This window comes from Oryctolagus cuniculus, chromosome 20 (genome assembly GCF_964237555.1).
Source record: "Oryctolagus cuniculus chromosome 20, mOryCun1.1, whole genome shotgun sequence".
NCBI classification, from domain to species: domain Eukaryota; kingdom Metazoa; phylum Chordata; class Mammalia; order Lagomorpha; family Leporidae; genus Oryctolagus; species Oryctolagus cuniculus.
The window spans coordinates 8,343,390-8,365,383 of record NC_091451.1 but is presented as its reverse complement, the minus strand read 5'-3'; the positions used below and the strand labels follow the sequence as shown (position 1 = coordinate 8,365,383).

Below are 21,994 nucleotides of genomic sequence, written 5' to 3'. Positions count from 1 at the left end.
TGCAAACAAGTACAGCCACTGTGGAAGACAGTATGGAGATTCCTTAGAAAGCTGAAAATAGATCTACCATCTAACCCAACCATCCCACTCCTGGGAACTTCCCCAAATTAAATGAAATCTGCATATGAAAAGTTATCTTTACCCCATGGTTATTGCAGCTCAGTTCACAATAGTGAAGATATGGGATCAACCCAGATGTCCACCAACCAGTGCCTGGGTAAATAAAATGCAGTGTATATACACTATGGAATAATACTTAGCCATAAAAAAGAATGAAACCCTCCTTTTTGCAACAAAATGAATGCAACTGAAAACCATTTTACTTAGTGAAATAAGCTTTTTTCCTTATCTGTGGTAACTAATAAAATACAAAAAATTTATATGAATAAATTGGCATTTTGAGATTTGATTATTGTTTATAGCCCTGTCTGCTGTTGAGGAACAGTGAATCTTCTTACTATTTGTTGAATTCTTTACTTAGTAGAGGGTTAAGTTTATGATTATAAAATATACAGAGTATGTCATTGTAACAATTAAAGAATGAGAAAGGAAGGAGGAGGGAGGGTGGGAGTGTGGGCAGGAGGAAGGGTAGGGTAGGAAGTATCACTATGTTCCTAAACGTATATATGAAATGCATGAAATACATTCACCTTATATATATAAAAAATTGAAAAAGAATTAGAATGGAGAGTGAGCAACAAGCCTAAAAAATAATCAAGACCAGAGTACAAAGTCTACCCCAACAAATTTAGCTTTTATCCTGAGACTAGGGGAGGTAGTGATGACTTAGTGTTTATGCGTTAGCAAGCGTGACATGGCCATATCTGCCTTTTATGAAGATCACAGTCAGAGATCAGTGAGGTCATTATAGGCAAGAGGTACTGCTGACCCGAGTTTAAGCGTACATGGCAAGGTAAGGGACACTGTGGGTGGAAAGAAGTGGGGAGATTTGGGAAGTATTGAGGAGAATGAATCAACAGAACTTGGTGATTTATCAGGGGCACTTAGGGTAAGGAAGCCAATTTTGTCAAAGAAAAGTCCTGATTTCTGACTTGAATAATTGAGTGAATGGTGCTATTACTCACAGAGCTGGGGATGTGTTGAGTGTAACGTGTGTGTGGAAGGTCCAAGAGAAGAAACATTGTTCAGCTGGATCTTTTTATTAAAGATTTATTTATTTATTTGAAAGTCAGAGTTGCACAGAGCGAAAAGGAGAGGCAGAGAGAGAGAGAGAGAGAGAGAGAGAGAGAGTTCTTCCATCCATTGGTTCACTCCCCAGTTGGCTTCAACAGCCGGAGCTGGGCCTATTCAAAGCCAGCAACCAGGAGCCAGGAGCTTCCTCCAGGTCTCCCATGCAGGTACACAGGCCCAAGCACTTGGGCCATCCTCTACGGCTTTCCCAGGCCACAGCAGAGAGCTGGATCGGAAGTGCAGCAGCCTGGACTTGAACCGGTGCCCAATGGGATGCTGGCACTGCAGATGGTAGCTTTACCTGCTACACCACAGTGCCAGCCCTAGCTGGATCTTAAGTTTAGGAGAAAGTCTTCGCCATGAATTTGGAGTTGGCTGTCATGTCATTAAAGCCATGGGAGTGGATGAAATGGTCCAAAGTCTAGGTAGAGAGTGAGAAGAGAGGAGGCTGTTTAATTCAGGCATAAAAATATAAATTCACTATGAAAAGAAAGCATATACAGAGAAAAATGTGTGTATTATTTTGTTACATAAATAAAATGTAGATGAAAGACTGTGCATGTCCATAAATACTATTGTACATATGCCCATCTTGTAGGTATGAGGAGATTTGAAAATGTGTGTGGAAAATAGAATTAAAATGTTTATTTTGGCACAAAAAAAGTTGGAATCCATGAATAGTTTTTTCATTATACATAGTTTCTATGAACTTTGTGAAGACCCCCAATATGCATGGATTTCAACATTCTGTTTTTGCACCCAAATAAGGTCATCTTTAAATTCTCTTTTCCAAAAATCTTTTGATGTCCCCCTTTTTTTAAAAAAAATTATTTGAAGGAGAGACTTACACACACCAACATGCCTTCTGTCTGCTTATTTACTCCTCAGATGGTGGCAGTGGCTGCACCTGGTTCTGGCAGAAGCCAGGAGACCAGAGCTCCATCTGGGTCTCCCACGTGGGTGGCAGGGGACCAAGCACTTGGGTCATCCTCTGCTGCTTTCCCAGGTGCATTAGCAGGGAGCTGGGTCAGAAGCAGAGCAGCTGGGACTCCAGTCGGCACTCCGATATGGGATGCTGGCAAGCAGGTGTCAGCTTAACGTCCTGCTGTGCCACAGTGCCAGCCCCAGATGTGCCGTTCTGTACAGCCTTTGCGGGTAAGGGTTCTAGAACACCAGCAAGGTTCCAGAAAGACCTCTCCCTGGCATATTAGATCTCCGAGGTAATAGTCCCCTTCCTTATTCACGTAAGGTGTGTCAGTTCAACAGCAAGAACCAGGCCTAAGGAATTTGTAGTCTGTATATAATATGTCAACTGAAGTAGCAAACCAGGAAGCACTGACTCTCTCACCCCACCACTCTGCTTTGTCTTAGATACATACGGAAAACTCTTCCTCCTCAATTCTGTGGGTCAAGAGATGTCCCGTTGCAAGACATCCCTTCGGCGTGGCCAGCCCAACCCTGTCTACAAGGAGACCTTTGTGTTCCAGGTGGCCCTCTTTCAGCTGTCTGACGTCACCTTGATGGTTTCCATTTATAACAGGCGTAGTATGAAGCGTAAAGAGATGATTGGCTGGATCGCTCTGGGCCAAAATAGCAGTGGAGAGGAGGAACAAAACCACTGGGAGGAGATGAAAGAGAGCAAAGGCCAGCAGATCTGCAGATGGCACTCTTTGCTGGAATCCTAGGTTTGCCAACTGGTGTTTGTGTGCTGTGTCCGCCTCCTTGCTGGCTACTGATGCCCTGCTTGGCAGGGTTTCCAGGCTTTCAAATGGAAATTCTACTTTGCCTAAGATATTCTGAGTGGGAGCTTTCGGTTTCTCAAAGGTTTGATTTGGGTTGGAATATTATAATTTTAGACATCTACATACGCAGCCATGTGTCCTGTATGGAAACTGGCCATAATGGAGGCCAGAGTGGAGGTGATGGGTTGATTTGTGCTAATAGATTATTGAGTCTCAGCTCACACTATGGAATGAAGCTTCTCTTACTGTCTCTGCCTGAGGAGTAATCTGACATTGCAAGGGAGCTATTAAATGTCACTAATTGCAGCCACTTAGGTGTTTGAATCAGAATTTTCTTAATGTGGTGCAAAAAAACTCCAAAATACAAATGAATCAGATGCTGACACAGAAGAATGCAACTGTAATCCATAGCCCCTTCTTTCACATTTTTCTGTTTCATTAAAAAATCCATTTCCCTAACAAGTAAATGTTTAAAAATTGCACTTAAAATAAATTTGTATTAATTAATATCTTTTATATCTCATTTATAAATTTTGGTTACTATGATATTTAATTAGATTTATCATATTTTGAAGCTAGAAAAGAGTTTAGAACTTACTATTATCAAATAATTTGTCTCCTTTTGAATATGTAAGATTTCAAGTTTGTAACTGTTAAGTTTTTTATGCTATGTTGCTCACCTAACAACTTCTTACAGAACGAGAAGAAAACTAAATCCAAGAGAAAGTTCTTTAAGTCATGGGTTGACTGGTTTCTCTCAATCTGATTGTATCTGGATTATACCTTTTCTATATTCAATGATCCATACTCATACATGTATTTTGGATATACTCCTTCATGCTCTCTTTTAATGTACTATTTTCCATTATCAGAGCCTACTGACTTGCACACAGTGGTTCCTTAATAAATATTTATTTTATGGACTCTTGGAAAGAAATATGTGAAGACCCGTGAATGGAGAATTACTTTCATGTGGTATGGAGAGACCCTAAATTTTCAGTTGGACCTTTGAAGTGCCTATAACTCATTTTCCACAGCCTTTGCGGCAACCTGGATACCTGCCATTGACAACACTGCTCTTGTATGGTTATAAACATGCAGTTTTACTTATGAATGATTTTTATATATTTATTCAGTGCATGTATTTTTTCCTTATTCTCAGATATGAGCCCTTAATTTTGATTACTTTATTGACAGTAATTAAAACATACAGGGAAGGAAGGGGTGTCCATTTAACCCTGGGTCCAACGTGTACCTCTTCTGAGCAATGGCTTAGCTACTTATTTTTAGCTTTTATGTTGCATTGTTGACTTTTTGCTGTCTGTGGGAAGAGTGATAGCTAGTGATGAATGTATACAGTCAAAAACACATAACACCTCGGCAGCTCACATTTGGACAGATTGTAAGCGTAGGCTGTAACACTTGAAGAACATATTTATCCCTTACAGGGTGTAATGGTTATCCTGACAAGACCAGACGAGGGCACAGGATAACTGTACTACGATTTCAGGGTTCAGTCTTTGAAAGAAATGATTTCCTATGGAAAAAAAGCAGGATTTGCAAAATAGATATCTCCATTTTTTTTTAAAGGTCCTGGGGGTTTTATAGATCCTACTGCTCAGTCATTCAGATTAAGTAATAAAACCATACTCCCCTGGGTTTTTACCCTAGCTTTCTTAGGAAGACCTCAGAGTGCTTTTTCCAGCATTATCTCCATTAACTGCTGAGTGGTCTTTGCAGGGTGGCTATGTCATTGAGTAGAACTGAGTGCAATTGATGAAGTAGTGGCGCAAAGAATTGGCTTTTCACATCCCTGCTCTCTGTATGCCTTGTGTTTAAAGCGAAGTAGAGCAGCCTTGTTATGCTTTCCTTTATGCAGTAACATAATAGCAGCATTCACTTTCTAATTTACATTTGAAAAAAAAAATCTGTATATATTGCAAGGATTGCCTCGGACTTTTCCTCCTATATCTTTCTGATCTCCATGTTGCTGCATCCGTGTTTCACGGTGCCCAGTAATCACCCCTACTGCCTTTCTGCTTCCTTGGCTGGCTCATGTTGAAGATTTCTGCTGGTGTGGTAAAGATGTCCTTGTGTTTGATTTGCTTCCACTGCTCTGATGATGATACCATACACAGGAATGGGTAGCACTTTAAGGGAAGGAATGCCTGAAAAGCACTTTTTAAAATTTTATTGTGCTGCTGCGACTCAATATATAGGATGTGTGTACATCTTGGCGAGACAGAAACATCAACGTATTCACGCTCAGCTGATTGTTTAAACATAAAATGCTAAAGACAAGATACATTAGAATATGAGGCTGTGGTTTTTTTTTTTTTTTTGCTTTGAATTAACATTCTAGTTTAGTAGGATCTTTTGATTTTGTGCACTTAAACTCCCTTATTTTCTTGGCAAATTCTAGACACAAAATGCGTTTAACGTGTTTTTCACTTGAGATCTTACATCTCCAGTTGCTTCTCAAAAGAGTTACGAAAGATAATTAGTTGGTTCTGCAGCAAAAAAAAAAAAAAAAAAACTGCTTTTGCCTATTTCATTTAGCTAATGATTAATATCTCAGAGGGAGCTTTGACATTGGAGCAGCACCGGCTTTTTGTTGCATGAGTAGCTCTTTCAGCGATTTTCCCTCAAGAGTATGCTTCTTAAATAATATTACTGAGAGTAAATGATGCACTAGGTTTATGGAAATCTGCTCCGTAGTGTGCCTTCTTTCAGGTCATGAGTTTAGACTGAATTGAGAAATACTGGTGTCACCAACGACGGTGGTGGCTGTTGTATTCTTTGCTCCCCTCTGACTATCGCTGAATTTTTAAATGGACCATTCAGCAGGCAGCCAAACACCTGCTCTCAGTCCCCGTTCCTCCACTGGCTCCCAGGGTGATGCACAGTTGTTTTGGATCCTGCTTTTGCTGATGCTGCATAACTGTAAGAGAGCTTTCCCTTCGCTAACGTCTGAAGACTGCATTTGGATGGAGAAAGGGTCTTCAACACGTTCATGGAAAATGTGTATTTTGGGAAAACTGTGCATGGATTTCAAAAAGCATTGTGTACCGACATTTATGTTTTAGCTCCATTTTTTCATGAACTTTTTAAAAAGTGCCCTCATGTTATACTGGGCATCCTACCTGCACAAAGTCTGAGCAATGGATCACCGCTTTTGCAAGAGGAAAAGAGAGGATGATATTGTCATTCATTTTAGGCACTATGAAGTCTGACAACTTTCAATGGCGGTGAACTGATTGATCTCAGACATTGATATTCTCTCTAGTGCTGGGTGCTGCGACGAGCCTGGCACACCATTACTGCCTTTTTTAACATGGGGCTCTCACATTGTCTTATAAATTATCATTACCTCTTGGTCAGTCATTGGGCTTGAAACCCACTGTGGCTGTACTGGATGATCTTATCTGAGAACCAAAAGTCTCTTCCTTTCAAGTAAATAATTATTTAAGTAGGGGCTACTGTAAGAATAGGTGAAGGCATTTCTCAGATGACCAGAAAACTGTATTTAATTGATGAGTCCATGTGGGCATCCAACTGTGGGTTTCCCACAAACTTGGCTATCTTTTGCAGCAGAGGACTCTGTAAGGTAAACTATGAAAGGTGGATAAGAAAGAATTATTTGTAAGTGGCATAAAATTAAATGGAGGCATATTCTTTCCTGAAAAGCCAGTAAGACTAGAAAACACATATGGTATCTCTCCTTGCTTTTGAGCGAATTGTGTAAAGAATGTTCCATTCTATTTGATCCAATGAAAAAGCAAGTGACAAATAATCCTGAAATGGCAAAACAAGTATTTTTATTGTTTGAAAAAGTAATTATTTGCTTAGGTGAAACTATAAGAAAACACCCCAAATGACTTACAGTTCATGTGTCATGTACATGGAAGATAAGAAATCAGTATGTTGGAAATGTTTTGCGTTTGCAGGCGTGTATTCAAGAAGAGTAAACCAATGAAGTAGACAATATTGCAGATTAGCTATTATTTTTTTCACAGTCTGTAAAATTCTGGAAAATACTTGAGGATGGGGTCCTTGTATCTGCTCTTCCACAGTGAAGTTGGCCCAACTCGGCGAGTTGGAACAGGCTGTGGTCTCAGCCTGGGTTTGGATGGAACTCTACTAACTGTGCGGCCTTAAGAAGATTATTCAACCAACCTATGTCCCAGACTCTTCAACTGGAAAATAAAAATCATGTCTACCTCTTAAGGTTTTAAAATAGGTATTAGTGTAATGTGCCTAGCATAGAGCCTGGTGTATAGTTAGTATTCAGTATTCACTCTTCACAATCATGCTTGAAAAAGAAAATTAAAAAAAACACTTAGGTTATATTTCTCTTTGCAGAAAAAATAATGATAAGACTAGAGAAAAACTTAAAAATGATTTTCAGATATTTTAAAGTGGGTAGGCTAATGAAGCGAGAGCATATTTGTCAAGAAAGTAGGTCTCCTTAGGGCAAGCTAATCAGAGGTAACCCTGATATTTGGAGGAAAGTGAATCTTAATAGATCGGAACTGAGATGGAGCCAAATGTTTGTCTTTTATCTCCTTAGTTTGCAGGAGATGCCAAACCTTGGTGCTTGTGTGTATCTCCTGATATTTCACACATGGGATCTTTCTTGACTTCCTGCTCTACTTTACCATTGACAAATGGGCAGGGCACCTTGCACCCCGTTAGAAGAGTTGATAAAGAGGGCAACTTGGCCACATTTTTCAACTCTGACCTAAAAGAGTAAAGCAAATGTTATTACTCTATACTGACATTCTTTGGAATGTCTTTAGTTTTACCTACATTATCCATTTTATATCCTGATACACACATTTGCATACGGTTTATTAATAATTAAAATGTATCTGTTTGGAAAGTTCTATTCAGAACCAGTTATCATTATTTCCATTAAGAGGCTATCATGATGGGAATTCTGTCATTTAACACTAATTCCTTTTGAAGGGGATTTTTGAATGATTTGATATAAAGGAAAGCATGTTTAGTTGTTCTCAAGTTATTCATATGTTGAGTAGAGAGGACATTTTTAGAAAAATCTTTATCAACACTTGATCCAGAGATGACATCAGAAACAAACCACTTCAAGTTTATTGCAACCAGCTGCCTTGAAGTAGTCAGGAGCTGTGTGTGTGTGTGTGTGTGTGTGTGGGTGTGTTTTAAGATTTTATTTAGGAGCCAGTGCTGTAGTATAGCAGGTAAAACCACCACCTGCAGTGCTGGCATCCCATATGGGCACCTGTTCAAGTCCTGGCTGCTCCAATTCCGATCCAGCTCTCTGCTATAGACTGGAAAGCAGTAGGAGATGGCTGAGGTCCTTGGCTCCCTGCACTTGCATGGGAGACCCAGAAGAAGCTCCTGGCTCCTGGCTTCAGAGCAGCGCAGCTCTGGCCGTTGTGGCCAATTGGGGAGTGACCCAGCGGATAGAAGACCTCTCTCCCTCTCTCTCTCTCTCTTTCTCTCTCTGCACCTCTCCTTCTCTCTCTGTGTAACTCTGACTTTCAAATAAATAAATAAAATCTTTTTTTAAGATACAGAGAGAGAGGTCATCCATCTGCTGGTTCACTCCCTAAATGGTCACAACAGCCAGAGCTGGGCCTATTCCAAGCCAGGAGCCAGGAGCTTCCTCCGGGTCTCCCACATGGGTGCAGGGGCCCAAGCACTTGGGTCATCTTCTACTGCTTTCCCAGGCCATAGCAGAGAGCTGGATCAGAAGAGGAACAGCCGGGACTGAAACTGGAGCCTATATGGGATGCCGGCACCACAGGTGGGAGACAGCCAGGTACCAGCCCCTACATGTAGTTTTAAGCTAAAATTGATTCTGGAATGGGGACCAGTGAGACTACATCCTAAATATTATTGAATTACCGAAGTGCTGTCTCAAGTTCTAGGTTTCCCACCTAAGGGGAAACATGAAGACATTGGAGAAAAATCACCTAGCATAAGGCTTTTACTTGAAAGTATGAGAGTTACTTCAGTTGGTGGGAAAAAAATTAAAAGATAGGTTTATTTTGGTGCAAAAAATTCTGAATTCCATGCATTCATGCTATTGTCAGTCAATTCATCAAAATGTATATTATGAAAACTATGCATGGATTTCAATATTTGCAGCAAAATATGCTGATTTTACATTCTACATTTTGTTTGAGTAAAAAGAGGGAGAGAGGGTGGAGTTGGGGAGAGAGGGAGGAAGAGAGAGAGCGAGCAAAGTAACTCTCATCTGCCCACACATCAAGGGGCTTGGGCCACAGCTGAAGCCTGGAGTTTGGAGTGCCATCCATGGGGGTGGCAGGAACCCAATTACTTGAGCAATCACTACTGAATCCCAGGGTATGCATTAGCAGGAAGCTGGAATCCGGAGCCAGAGCTAGGAATTGGAGATAGGGTATCTTGGCTGCTAGGGTCAATACTCACTTCTTGATTCTGTTTTTCTTTTTATTTACTTACTTACTTACTTATTTATTTTGACAGGCAGAGTAGACAGTGAGAGAGAGACAGACAGAGAGAAAGGTCTTCCTTTTGCCGTTGGTTTACCCTCCAGTGGCCACTGTGGCTGGCGCGCTGCGGCCAGTGCACTGCGCTGATCGGATGGCAGGAGCCAGGTGCCTCTTCCTGGTCTCCCATGGGGTGCAGGGCCCAAGGACTTGGGCCATCCTCCACTGCACTCCCTGGCCACAGCAGAGAGCTGGCCCGGAAGAGGAGCAACCGGGACAGAATCTGGTGCCCCGATCGGGACTAGAACCCAGTGTGCCGATTCTGTTTTTCCATGAATTTCATGAAGTAGCCTCATCATTTAAGGCATGTTAAAGGAGTAGAACAAAAGGTGAGAAATCTGTGTAGTGCTTTCTAGTAAGATTTCCCAGAATGTGGCGTTCTAACAAAAGAATGGTGTGCACTTTCTCTGCCTGACCACATAGAGCCAGAGCATCCACCTAAATCGAGTCCAAGGAGTTTAACTGAGATACAGGGAGAATTACACAAAACTTGTTTCTTATTAATTCAAAAGGTATTCATTGGATTTCCTTTGCTTACCACTGTGCTATTTGGGATGGCACAGAACTTAAAATCTTTTTGGATTACACAGTCATCATAATGAAAACAACAATGATGACCAACGTGTAGTTGTTAAATTGGACTAATTACATGCCATAAACAGCAGAGTTCCTGCTAAGGGGTATTGGAAAGAGGTGAAATATAGTGGCTGAATGACTGGGAGAACTCCTACAAAGCCCCAGACTTTGCAGTGAGCCTTGGTTGCATTAGAGAGGGAATTGCTGAGAGGGCCATAGGGTCATCATCTTCAGAAGTCTTTTAAGATAGAAAAAGCTGCTTCAAGTGTTGCTTCTGTCCAAAGTGGAATGAGAGGGCACCCTGGACGACAGCTTTTATCAAGTTCCTTCTAAGTCTAGTATTGTGTGGGTAACCTCGAAACAGGATCCATAATAGCAGCACTCTAGGCCTGTCCTCCTCCTCTGTGGACATTTTTTTTTTCAACATTGATTTTTCTCTGAATCATAGAAGGTTTCCTCTGGGGAGTTCCTGCGTGGGTTTCATTTAGGTGACTTTGGGGATGTCTGCAGGCTCCAGGTGAATTTCCTCTCCCATGGTGCTTTGAATGTTTTGTGTCCCTTGGGTCACAAAGTGGTATCCTAGACACACAGACAATAGTCACCTGTATTTATAGCCACAGTGGAAGCTGTGAAACCGTTGGAGGCTTTGTAGGACAAGCTCATGGCCTGTTAGGAAGCCCTGTGGATGTTCTTAGGCTAGAACTGCTGCTCACTGCTCTCTGCTGTCCGTCGCTCCCTGATGCTGCCTCGTGGTGTCTCCGTGGGAGTTTTTGCTTCATGCCTTTGAGTGGCAGTGTTACCAGTTCTACTTTGAGGATGCTTACAAGGCCAGTTTCCCACTGGCATGGCCCTGTATGTTCATTATTTTTGGTTACTTCATTTCCCCTTAGAGTATCTTCTACTTTACAGTTTTCCTTTCTTTATATACCATTTATTCCTTCAAAAGATGTTCAAGTGTAATACGTTCAAATATTCCACTAGTTCTGATAAGAACTCTAGGCTAATGATAAAATCCTTCATTATCCTTTAACTTTGTCTTAATGTATTTCTGTAATGGTTTCTTTCCCCCTCTGGAAGGGAGAGGATTTATGGAACCCAGAAGTTGTTCTTCTGTCTCTAGTTAAGAAATAAATATACTTGTTTGTTGGTCTATGCTTCTCTTCAAAATAATTGGACGTGTTTTGTTTGTAAGGGAGGAAATGTAGCATTTCATTTCTAGCATGAAAAAGAAGTTAGGTAGTTAGTATTTTTGAGTTTTGTTTATATATTTGACTTTTATAGTTGAATATGCAATGCCCTTTGTGGAGCCGGCGCCATGGCTCATTTGGTTAATCCTCTGCCGGCGGCGCTGGCATCCCATATAGATGCCAGTTCTAGTCCCGGTTGCTCCTCTTCCAGTCCAGCTCTCTGCTGTGGCCCAGGAAGGCAGTGGAGGATGGCCCAAGTGCTTGGGCCCCTGCACCTGCATGGGAGACCACCTGGCTCCTAGCTTCGGATTGGCGTAGCTCTGGCCGTGGTGGCCATTTGTGGGGTGAACCAACAGAAGGAAGACCTTTCTCTCTGTCTCTCTCTCTCTCTCTCACTGTCTAACTCTGTCAAGTAAATTTTAAAAAATTATTTAAAAAATGCCCTTTGTAAGGCAGCAAGTTGGACCCTGGAATGCTGCGTCTGTAGAAACAAACATGACACAGTTTTTACATGCTCTGTGTTTTAGTAGTGAAAGTCACTCCCAGAATGAACTGGAGACCATAGTTGCCAGAAAAAGATGTGAGAGTGTTAACAAAAAGCCTTGCTTACCTCTCTGTCTTTAAAATTAGTCGTAGTTACCGAAAACTAAGCACATTTGGGGCGCCCTTAAGAAATGAATCAGGGGCAGCATTGAGCATGTTCCTCCTGTGGAAAATGGACCAGTCGTTGTTTTACAGTCTCACACACTCTTAAGTCAGACTGAACATGACTCCTGGTGCCTTTGACTTTATAACAAGAGACACAAAATAGGAGTTTCCACAGTAGAATTATTGCTTGTAATTCTTCACATCATAAAAGCTAATCTATTGCTAAATCTCTTAAGCCGCACAAGTCAGAACCTTTGGTGGCCCGAAGGTTCATACTAAAGTTGGTCTCAAGATTGTCTGTAATCTAAAAAGTGCACATCTCTGACATGAGAAAGACCTTGATTTTTAAGAAAAGACAGCAGAAGGCTGCCAGCAAAAATTCCAGTTATGCGGGGGAACATTTACACTAGAAGAAAGACATTTGTGTTGGTTATTCTGTGTAACCTAGTCACATCCGGAAGCCACATTTCTGCAGACTGCTTCTTTGACAAGTTCCTTATAGCTGGCACATTGAATGGGCTTGCTAATTTTTGCTACATTTCCCAATGGTCCATGATAATGTTTGCTATTTTGCAACTCTACTGAATTATAATGCAGTCTTTTATAATGCCAGCATATTAATGCAGCTGTAAGTTAGATTCCATTATTATAAAATGTACTTTCCAAAATTTTAAAATCTGATTTTGTTGTAGTTTTTTAATATTTTAAGTTTGTAAATAAGAAATTAGTATTTGTATATTTTATTAGTGACAGAAATTTTTCATCATTTTACTGGAATAATATTTGATCTGTATTTTCAGGGGAAATGCATGATGGTTTTTGAGGCCTACTTCCTTTTCAGAGCTGTTTTAGGTTCACAGAAAAATATAGCAAAGTACTGCAAGTTTCTATATACCCCCATCTCCACTCACACACAACCTTTTCTCCTGCACACTATAGGGGTGAATTTCTTACAATCAGTAATCTGCATTGATACATTATCATCATTCAAAGTGCATGGTTTATATGAGGGTTCATTCTTGGTGTTAGTATACTATGGGTTTGCCAATTGTTCAATGACACATACAAATCATGTAGTATCCTATAGAATATTGTCACTGCCCTAAAAGTCTATGGTGTGTCTATTCATTTCTCCCTCTTCTTGTCTCCATAGTTTTGCCTTTTCCAGGATATCACATAGCTGAAATCATATAGAGTATACCCCTTTCAGGTCAGCTTCCTTCACTTAGAGATAAGCATTTATGTTTTCATGTCTTTTTATGGATTGAAAGCTCATTTCTTTTAAGTTTAGCTGAATAATCCTCCATTATCTGCATGTATCTGTTTATGACCTATTTACTTTTATTTCTAGTCCCAATTGCTATGGTGCTGTATTTTTTAATTTCACATTTTCAAGAGAAATCCTGGATTGCTTCAGATCATCCATGAGAGAAAAATGTGGCAGCTTCCAATTGGAAATCCATTTTAGCTATGTGAAACTGGGCTTGTTTCACATTTAGGGGGAATGGTTTATGAAAAATAGCACACAACTCTATAATTTATGCTAACAGATCTATGCCCTATTCTTCTCCATTGAACTCTAAAGAGAAAGCTCTGAAGGCTGTGAGGATACACCCCTAAAGTTATTGACACTGTGGTGTTAATATGCATCAATAAAAGTGCTCATTATGTTATTACTGATTCATGGAAGAAAACCACCTTATATAATTTTATGTTTGTCACCTCTGCCACGGGAGAGGGAGCTTTGTGATTGTGCCCTGGCATGGTGAGCCGCACAAGTCAATTACAGGTGGTGTGTGAGCACCTGCATCCTACACTGGCTCAGAATTCTCAATGGAAGGAGGACCCCTCGCAGTGCAAGGCTGACTGAGCAGGTGCACGGATGTTGGAATACCCCTGATAATTATGCTGGGTGAATGGGGAGGCCTGGCTGATGATCAATGTCTGATAAATATTTTGAGATGGTTTATATGGGTGCTCCCTGTCCTTTGTTTCATAACTGTAGCTATTACTGCAGAGACGAAGGTGTCTGTGCAAAGAATATTGGATTAAAATTAATGAGGCCTGTGTTCTGGTACCAAGTCTTCCACTAATGAGCTCTAAAACAAATGTCAAATCATAAGTTCTTCAAGATTCATTTCTGCCTCTGTCCAATGGGAATGCTAATGCTTGTTTTACCCATGTTCACCAGTTATTGTGGGGGAAAGTTTCATTCATTTAATATTATGATTAGTAGTCATATTAATATTTCATTAATATAATAAACACTCTGAATTGCCACTAAGTATCAGGACTGTATGTATCACAAGGTAATAGATGGAGAAACACGGTGCAGGATTTTTGAAGACTTGCAGGCTTTTTGAAGGCTGCAAGATATTTTTAATTGTTAAGGTCAGATCAACTCTTTATGTTGCTATATCAAAGTAATTGACACTTTTAGATCTCTGCCAGTGATTTATTTGACTACAGGTTACAACTAGAATGATCTTTAGTTGTTATACCTCTGAGAAGATACTCAGAATTATAGAATTCAGTTCCATTTTGTTGTTATTGTGGTTCAAACACTGACCACACAAGAAATTACAAATCTATATTTTCAGGTGGTTGGCAACCTTTGAGATGAATACAAACCTTTCTTTAGAACAACTTAAGTTCAAGTACAGGGAAAGTACTAACATCCACAGCTTCCCCCTTAATCCCTATTAAAATGAGATTTGAATATAGTACTTTCAAAATTTCTTTAGCCACCCAAAAAGGCACTTCAGTCCACACCATTACTTTTCTCCAGAAAAATCAGGCTTATCCACCTCTCTCCTCTCAAGTAACAGTCCTTACTCACAAATTATTTTCTTCCCAAATATCCTTTATGATCTCCCAGAAAAAGTAAAGATTTAAAAATCATTTTTAGGTCCATCCAAGATTTTATAGCAATATTTTATTTGTGTTCACAGTGCAAGATCAATCTGACACTTTCTCAATTTTTTTTTCTTCCTATGGCATCCAAAACAGTTGTTCACATTCACACTTTGATGTTTCACCATATGCATACTGTGTGCAGCTCTGCTGTTTTAAAATATTTTATTGGTTTTCCTTCATATCTCAACTTTTGATGGGTGTCCTTGAAGAACTTGCATGAAAAAATGTAAATGTGAATGATTCATTCATTTTGAACATATGTATCTATTTTAGGAGATTTTTTTGGGAGATTTTACCCTACATAGAACACACTGTTCTTGCAGAGAAAGTGTTGTATATTACTATTCTACTCGCAGCTGGATTCTGCACATGTATTAACACTGGAAACCTGTGCTTTTTCTAGTCTCTATTTACTTTTAATACAGTATTTATATGCCCCGAGTTTTGCTGGTTGTCAGGGGTGGTCAGTTGTCAAGATTTTCACATTTGGAGAGGATGTCGTGTAACATGGTTGAGTGTAAAATCTGGTCTTCCTAAGATTTCTAAGAGACTAGCGTGATTCCTTGGCAAACGGGAAGTTCAAGACCAGGCTTTGTTTGTTACATAAGAGCCACACCCAGTGCTCTTCAGTGCTTCACAGGCATTTTCAGATCTGACTGCTGTCATCTTGCCTCCTCTCAAGTTTTCCAGCAGAGAATTCCTCCGTGAACCACAGGTTCAGGAGGGAAAACACAGCATTTTCCTCCCCAAAAGGGCAAATCTTCATTTAAAAAATTTTCAGAAAAATCTCCAAAGCATTCCATGTGGGTGTCCTTGTGTTTCTTGTAGTATGAATTCTTGACTTGTGTGTTCTAATAAAGAGGAGTGAACGAATCTTTAACTGTTACCAAATCAGGCAGCTACAGAAAGGAGTGACCCATCTCATTCTAAATTTGCATCTATCAGTGAATAATTAGTGTATAGAAAAAGGTTTGGAAAGCTTTCATTACACTTAAAACTAAAATATCCTTCTATCTTTTGTCATGTTCCATATTTCATAAGATGGTTTTAATGTATTATTACTGTTCCCTTTTTAATTCAGCAAATTAGTGAAATATTTAATGTCAATGTTCTTGTCTTAGAAACACCCCTTGAAAAGATGTCAGAAAAATGAACGCATCGCCCTGTGATAAAGAATAAGTTCATGATCAGATACTTGCACTGTTTTTCTTGTGCATATAATGCATAAGGCACGTGTTCAATCTCACAGTGATGTTGGAAAGCATATATTATGCAGCCTAAAAACTATTTCTGTATTAGATATTTAAATGCATGAGGATAAGTTCTAATTGCTTTTTGTCTGAAACAGAAACATGGAAGAAGCCTCAGCCCCAGTTTGTACAAAATGTCTGTTGCAACTGAAATCATGTTAGTTCAAAACCGAAAATCATTCCATTTTGTAGAACTGCTGCTACTGGTTTTATCAATAAAGTTTTAGCAGATGGCTTATATGTATATGTGTTAAGATTTCTTGTGTTAAAAAAAGATTCAGTTTTGCAGCATCAACATGCAAATTTTATGGGACCAAATGATACTGCTTATTTTAGTATATACAAAAACCATTAATTTCAAAACCATACCAACTGCTGACAACTATATGAGAATTCTACGCATTACATTTATGATGCATATAATTTAGTTTCAAGGTGTTGTGAGCTTTTATGGTGAGCACATATACAAATCAACATATCAGCTCAAATGCAAACTAGTTTAAAGTATTGAACTTAAAATAGGAATATCAAGTGGATAAGAGACTAAATAATGATAAATATTACCTGAGCTAAGTAAACTTCATAGAATAGTATTCCGAGAATGAAAATCATAGGTGTTCATGTACAAATACAAAGGTAATTCTTCCCCAGGAGTCTCATCTAGAGCGCTTTTGCCTTTATGTACCTCATGATCTAATAAGTTTATAAGGCTCAGGTGCACCAAGGTAGAGGTAGACAGAGCCAGGCTATTGTAATCAGACACTTTTATAGCAGTAAAATCATGGCTGATACTCCCCAAACAAAAGAGGGTAGAGAAGACCAGATTGTGCAGATGTTTCAAGGACAATTTGTTGTCATCATTTTTATATACTGCTAATTGAAGCCATTAATGCTACCTGTAATAACTCTAAATATCAGTGAATTCTTATAAGAAAATTCACTTCTTGCTAATTCGAGATGCTTTTGCCCATATAGCAGCCTCTCAGGGACTGGGGCTGGTTTTGTGACTTGGCCATTTCTGAAGGAATCAGTGTATTGCCATGCAAATAGGGGAGGAAGAAAAGGCACAAGAATCAAATGATCGGTTTTAGGGGTCAGCTTTAGAGGTTATAAAACATCATTTCTGCCCAAACTCCATTGGCCAGAACGAGTCACCCGCCTCCGCCTCTATTTAAGAATGCTAGGAATTGTAGTTGACTTCTGTGTCCAGGTTCTGGTCAGTATCTGGCACACATCTTTTTCCATTTTTTTTCTTTTTAAAATAATCTTATTTCCAATGTGGAAATTTGGAGTGTGGTGATTACTTGTGGCAAGTTTGCTAATGGCAAGCTCATTTGTCACATAAGTTCTTGCTAAGCCAGGGAGACAGGAACATTCTAGGCCGATCAGGGGGGTGCGTATTCATCCACAGGCCTTTTGGATGTAGAGCATTTCAACACAGTTCCTGGGTGCTGTGGCAAATGAAGACCATCTATGTTCACATTTCCCAAACCACAGGGCAAAGCGACTGGAGTTGGTGGACTGAGCAGGTCAACATTTCTAACATACCAACTCATGTGTGGCATCTTGAAAGCACCAACACAGATAATACAAACTGATAAGCAAAAGAAGCAGAATGCAAAGGAAACAGGTTTCCCAGTATATTGATATTGGAATACATCATCTGCACACCCTAAAACTCAACAAATGATTGTCATCTTCTGATGTTCCTTCAACAGACTCACCCATCCTTAAATATTCATCCATCAATAGCTCTGCTTCTTTTGTTTGACTTTTTTGTCTTTTGTTGTAGTTTTTCAAAATCTTAAGCATCTTGAGTGGCACTTTATTAATGAATCAACTCACATTTTATGTCTTGGGAGCTTCATAGTATCCTCACGGTTTCTCTGGGGTTGCTCTGAAAGATTCATGGAATATGGCTCAAGGAGAAGCTTGGTGACATTTCAGAACTTTGATCATTTTTTTAAAAAAAGCATTGATTGGCTGGCGCTGCAGCTCACTAGGCTGATCCTCTGCCTGCAGCACCAGTACTCTGTGTTCTAGTCCCAGTTGGGGCTCCGGTTCTGTCCCTGTTGCTCCTCTTCCAGTCCAGCTCTCTGCTGTGGCCCAGGAAGGCAGTGGAGGATGGCCCAAGTGCTTGGGCCCTGCACCCCATGGGAGACCAGAAGGAAGCACCTGGCTCCTGGCTTCAGATCAGCGTAGCGCCGGCCATAGCGGCCATTTGGGGGGTGAACCAACGGAAGGAAGACCTTTCTCTCTGTCTCTCTCTCACTGTCTAACTCTGCCTGTCAAAAAAAAAAAAAAAAAAAAAAAAAAGGATTGATTTACGTATTGAAAAGCAGGATGACAGAGAAAGGGAGACACACACACACACACACACACACACACACACACACAGATCTTCCATCTGCTAGTTCACTCCCCAGATGCCCACAACAGCCAGGGCTGGGCCAGGTTGAAGACAAGAGTCAGGAAGTCCATCCAGGTCTCCCATGTGGGTGGTACAAACCTAAGTACTCAGGCCAGAACCTGCTGCCTCCTAGGAGCATTAACAGGAAGCTGGATCAGAACTTCAGAGGAGCTGGGACTTGAACCAGGCACTTGGACATGGGACCTGGACATTCCAAGTGGTAGTTTAACCTGCTGCCCTACAACACACACCCTGTGAGCTGTGATGAATTTTAATATACATTCCATAACATAATAAAACATCTCCTTTTTAGCAAACAGGGTAGGAGCCAGGATTAGTATCACATCTGTGGTCATCTGGAAGAGGTAAGATTAGAATTTGGTTAAATTCTAAGGTACTGTGGATTATATGGTATACTAATATGTACTAACTTATTGTGTGAGTGGTAGAGAGACAGAAAAATCTTTCATCTGCTGGTTTGCTCCTCAAATGCCTAAAACAACCAGGGCAGGGCCATGCTGAAACCAGGAGCCCAGAACTCAATCCAGGTCTCCCACATGGCTGGCAGGGACCCAAGTACTTGAGCCAGCACTAGCTGCTTCCCAGGGTGTACATTAGCAGGAAGCCGGAATTGGAAGCCGAGTTGGGAAGCCGAGTTGGGACTTGAACCCAAGAACTCCACTATGGGATGTGGGCATCCCAAAGGCCCACCTCAGTATTTTAATACTTTAAATCCAAAATTGTTGGGTGAAATAATTTGTTCTAATCACTTATCCAGAGCACTGAGGAATTTATAACATTAAATCTGCAAACATAGTTCATTAAACATTAGACTCGTACCTGTGTTATAGTTCCAGTTTTTTACCCAGCAATTCTGTGATCTTCAGATTACCCTGACCATCTCTCACGTCTTCCAACGTCTGTTGTATTTCTTGAGGTGGTTCCAGATGAAGAGGGGATCTGGCAATTATTTGGGAAGTTAGATTGACAGAAAAGGTTTCCAGGTCTATTCACAGATAGTATAATACTAGGAGGGTTGTGCATATTGGTCCAGTTAGCTGGCTTTTCCTCTAACAGATGGTTTCTCCTCCTCCTCCTCTTCCTCTCCCCCTTTCCCTCCCCTCCTCCTCCTTTTTCTTCTTCCTCTTCTTCTCTTTGGCTTTATAAAGATCTATGAAGTGTTTTTAGATAATTCGTGGGGGAAATGTATGTTATGAAAATATGGTGCATGGATTTAAATTGGTTTTACACCAAAATGAACATCCTTCAATTCCATTTTCCCATGAACTGTTTTGAGGTACCTTCATAATACACATAATACATAATTCCCCCAGGTAGAGGAGACTCTTAAGGAGAAATGAAGCAGTTCGGCTCGGAGGATTCATACCCACACTGGAAAGACATGGAGAGAAGGGAGCTGGGAAGGCATATAAATGACTTTAGGTTGAGTATTGCCCAGTGCTATTGAAACCAGATAGTGAGCTTTATCAAATGCCCTAAGAAGGAAAAGAAATTCCTGTATAAACACAATGTCTCATTGAGGGCGAACTCCTGCTTTCTATGTAATGCCCCTTCCGCCAATCCCCATCTTCAGCTTGAGTGACTGAAAAGCTAGCAACTCCTGGCTTGTGTAAGTTTACTCATTCATCGGTGCACAGCTGCGGTCAGAAGGGGACCTCAGGCAGGACGGTTCTATTTCCAGAGGCCCTGGTTGTGCTGGACACCAGGGACACATTGCTCACCAGGCAGAATGGACCTGAAATCTGGTGCGCTGACTGTTGTGAAATGGGAGTGGTTGCGTGATTTGGGAGTGCAATTAGTGGGCTCATCCATCTACTCAGCGGGAGGCTGCTAGGGAAAGCCGGGAGGAAGTGGTGTTTCAGCTGAAGCTTGAGGGCTGAGGAGGAGGAAGCCAGGTGAAAGGGAGGAAGCAGAAACAGCAGGTACAGGACACCAGAGGCAGGTGGGAAGTGCTCCCATCCAAGGGGACTGAAACAAACCAGCCCAGTGTGACTGTGCCTTGAAAACAGCAAGGTGCGAGGTCTCTGGGTGGGCAGCAAGGTAGGGCTGATGGAGACCGTCCCACCTTTCTCCCCTTGCCACCAAGGAGAAGGGATTAGCAGGGGTGTGATCATTCTGGCTGTGCGCCATGCCAGCCTAAAACCTACTGTCATTCTTGATTGCTGAGACTGTGTCATCGCCTCGCCAGCCCACTCCTGCTTGCTGGAGTTTCTTCGGGCGGTTTGGTTTTAGCTTGTCGGCTTTTTAAACCTTGAGGCTGACACACTGAGCAGTCTTCTTGCCAGAGGCGGGAAGCAGGCACCAGGTGCCTGTGGACCAGGGCCCCCGGGGGCTGTGTGGGGGTCACTGGGGGTTGGCCTTTGTGCCACCCAGAATGCCTGCCTTCCCAGCCAGCAGCGTCACACCGGTGCAGCCCTGCCCTGCTTCCAAAGAGAAACTTCTTCCTTTTTAATTACTTCCCCGAGGTGCTGTCTTCCTTCCAGTCCGACTCTGTAGGGAACCAGAGAAACAATAGACTTCCTTCTTCAGTGTCTTTCTCTCTCTGAGGGGCAACGTTCCTACATTTTTCATCTTCCTTTCTTTCCCTTGGCTCACTGGCTCCCCAACTTTGCCCACCTTGATGTTGTAATCATGCCTCTCCCCCCAGAAAGCATTCTTGTTGAACCAGCAACCGCAACAAACGGCGGTTGCAACAAGCAATGGTAAAGAGAACAGGAACACATAGCTCAAGGGAGCTATCAGAGCAAACACGAACATTTGGGTACATTTAGACTAAAGTGCACGTGCCTGAAACATGCCTACCTTGTTCAGTCTCTTTTGTGAAAAGTCCCATGACTTTTGTGCGTTTCTAAGGAAGCTGTCACCATAGCCTGAGGTTTGAACGAGCCATTGGATCAAAAGGAAGGACTTCTAACTGTATAAAAGGGCATATTTCACACGATGGGAACTTTTTTTCTGAAATCTTCAGCACACACAGATGGCACCAAGAAGAATTAGAATCCGGGATGATTTTCATGGATTAGTTAATATTTTTTCTTTTCATTTTCTACCAACTGCTCCAACCTGCAGATGCACACAGGAGCACTTTGGGGAGGGGAGTCCTGGAAGACAGAAGATCCAATTCTGCACCATGTGGCCCCAGGTCTCACTCCAAGGCGAGAGGTTCCCACTGGAAGTACTGGGCTCTGAAAGAATCCTGCAGCTTCCTTGACCGCTGAAAGTGCCAGTCCACCCCCTTGCCCCATCCTCAAACCCGACCTCCACAGGAGACACCCCTCTGCAGGGCCCGCAGCGAGTAGCCCAGGCCCCTGTGGGCACAGCGCCCATCCTCTGCCCAGGCCCACACCTCTCGGCCACCCCAGCTCCGCAGCCCACTCTCCCCTACCCAACTTCGGCGAGCGCAGCCGGGACCCCCTGTGCCAGGGGCTCTTTGTTCTGCCTGCCTGCTCTCCACCTTGCTCGCGGCAGCCCCCGCCAGCGCACCCAACCTGCGGGAAAGTTGCTCCCGAGCTGTGGAGGGGCGTCATCGCCTCCTAGC

At 41.6% G+C, this 21,994-nt stretch overlaps 1 protein-coding gene and 1 long non-coding RNA gene across 6 annotated transcripts in view; one reads left to right on the top strand and one right to left on the bottom strand.

The window, feature by feature from the left end:
- Positions 1-8,460, top strand: part of SYT16 (synaptotagmin 16) — a 330,451-nt gene extending 321,991 nt beyond the window's left edge. For all 3 annotated transcript variants that reach the window (XM_002719549.5, XM_070065064.1, XM_070065065.1), the window contains one exon: positions 2,563-8,460. In XM_002719549.5, coding sequence (XP_002719595.2) covers positions 2,563-2,876 — 314 coding nt within the window. In that variant the 3' untranslated portion in view covers positions 2,877-8,460. The remainder of the gene's footprint in view (positions 1-2,562) is intronic.
- Positions 1,195-21,983, bottom strand: LOC103351650 (uncharacterized). Of its 3 annotated transcripts, none has more exons than XR_011384843.1 (4): positions 21,842-21,983; positions 21,259-21,557; positions 19,276-19,395; positions 1,195-1,612 (listed from the first exon to the last, which is right to left on the bottom strand). It is a non-coding gene; the product is annotated as an uncharacterized lncRNA (long non-coding RNA). The 3 variants fall into 3 exon arrangements; XR_011384842.1 differs by lacking the exon at positions 1,195-1,612 and adding an exon at positions 10,043-17,922; XR_519385.4 differs by lacking the exon at positions 1,195-1,612 and adding an exon at positions 18,379-18,791.
- Positions 21,984-21,994: the final 11 nt, after the last annotated feature.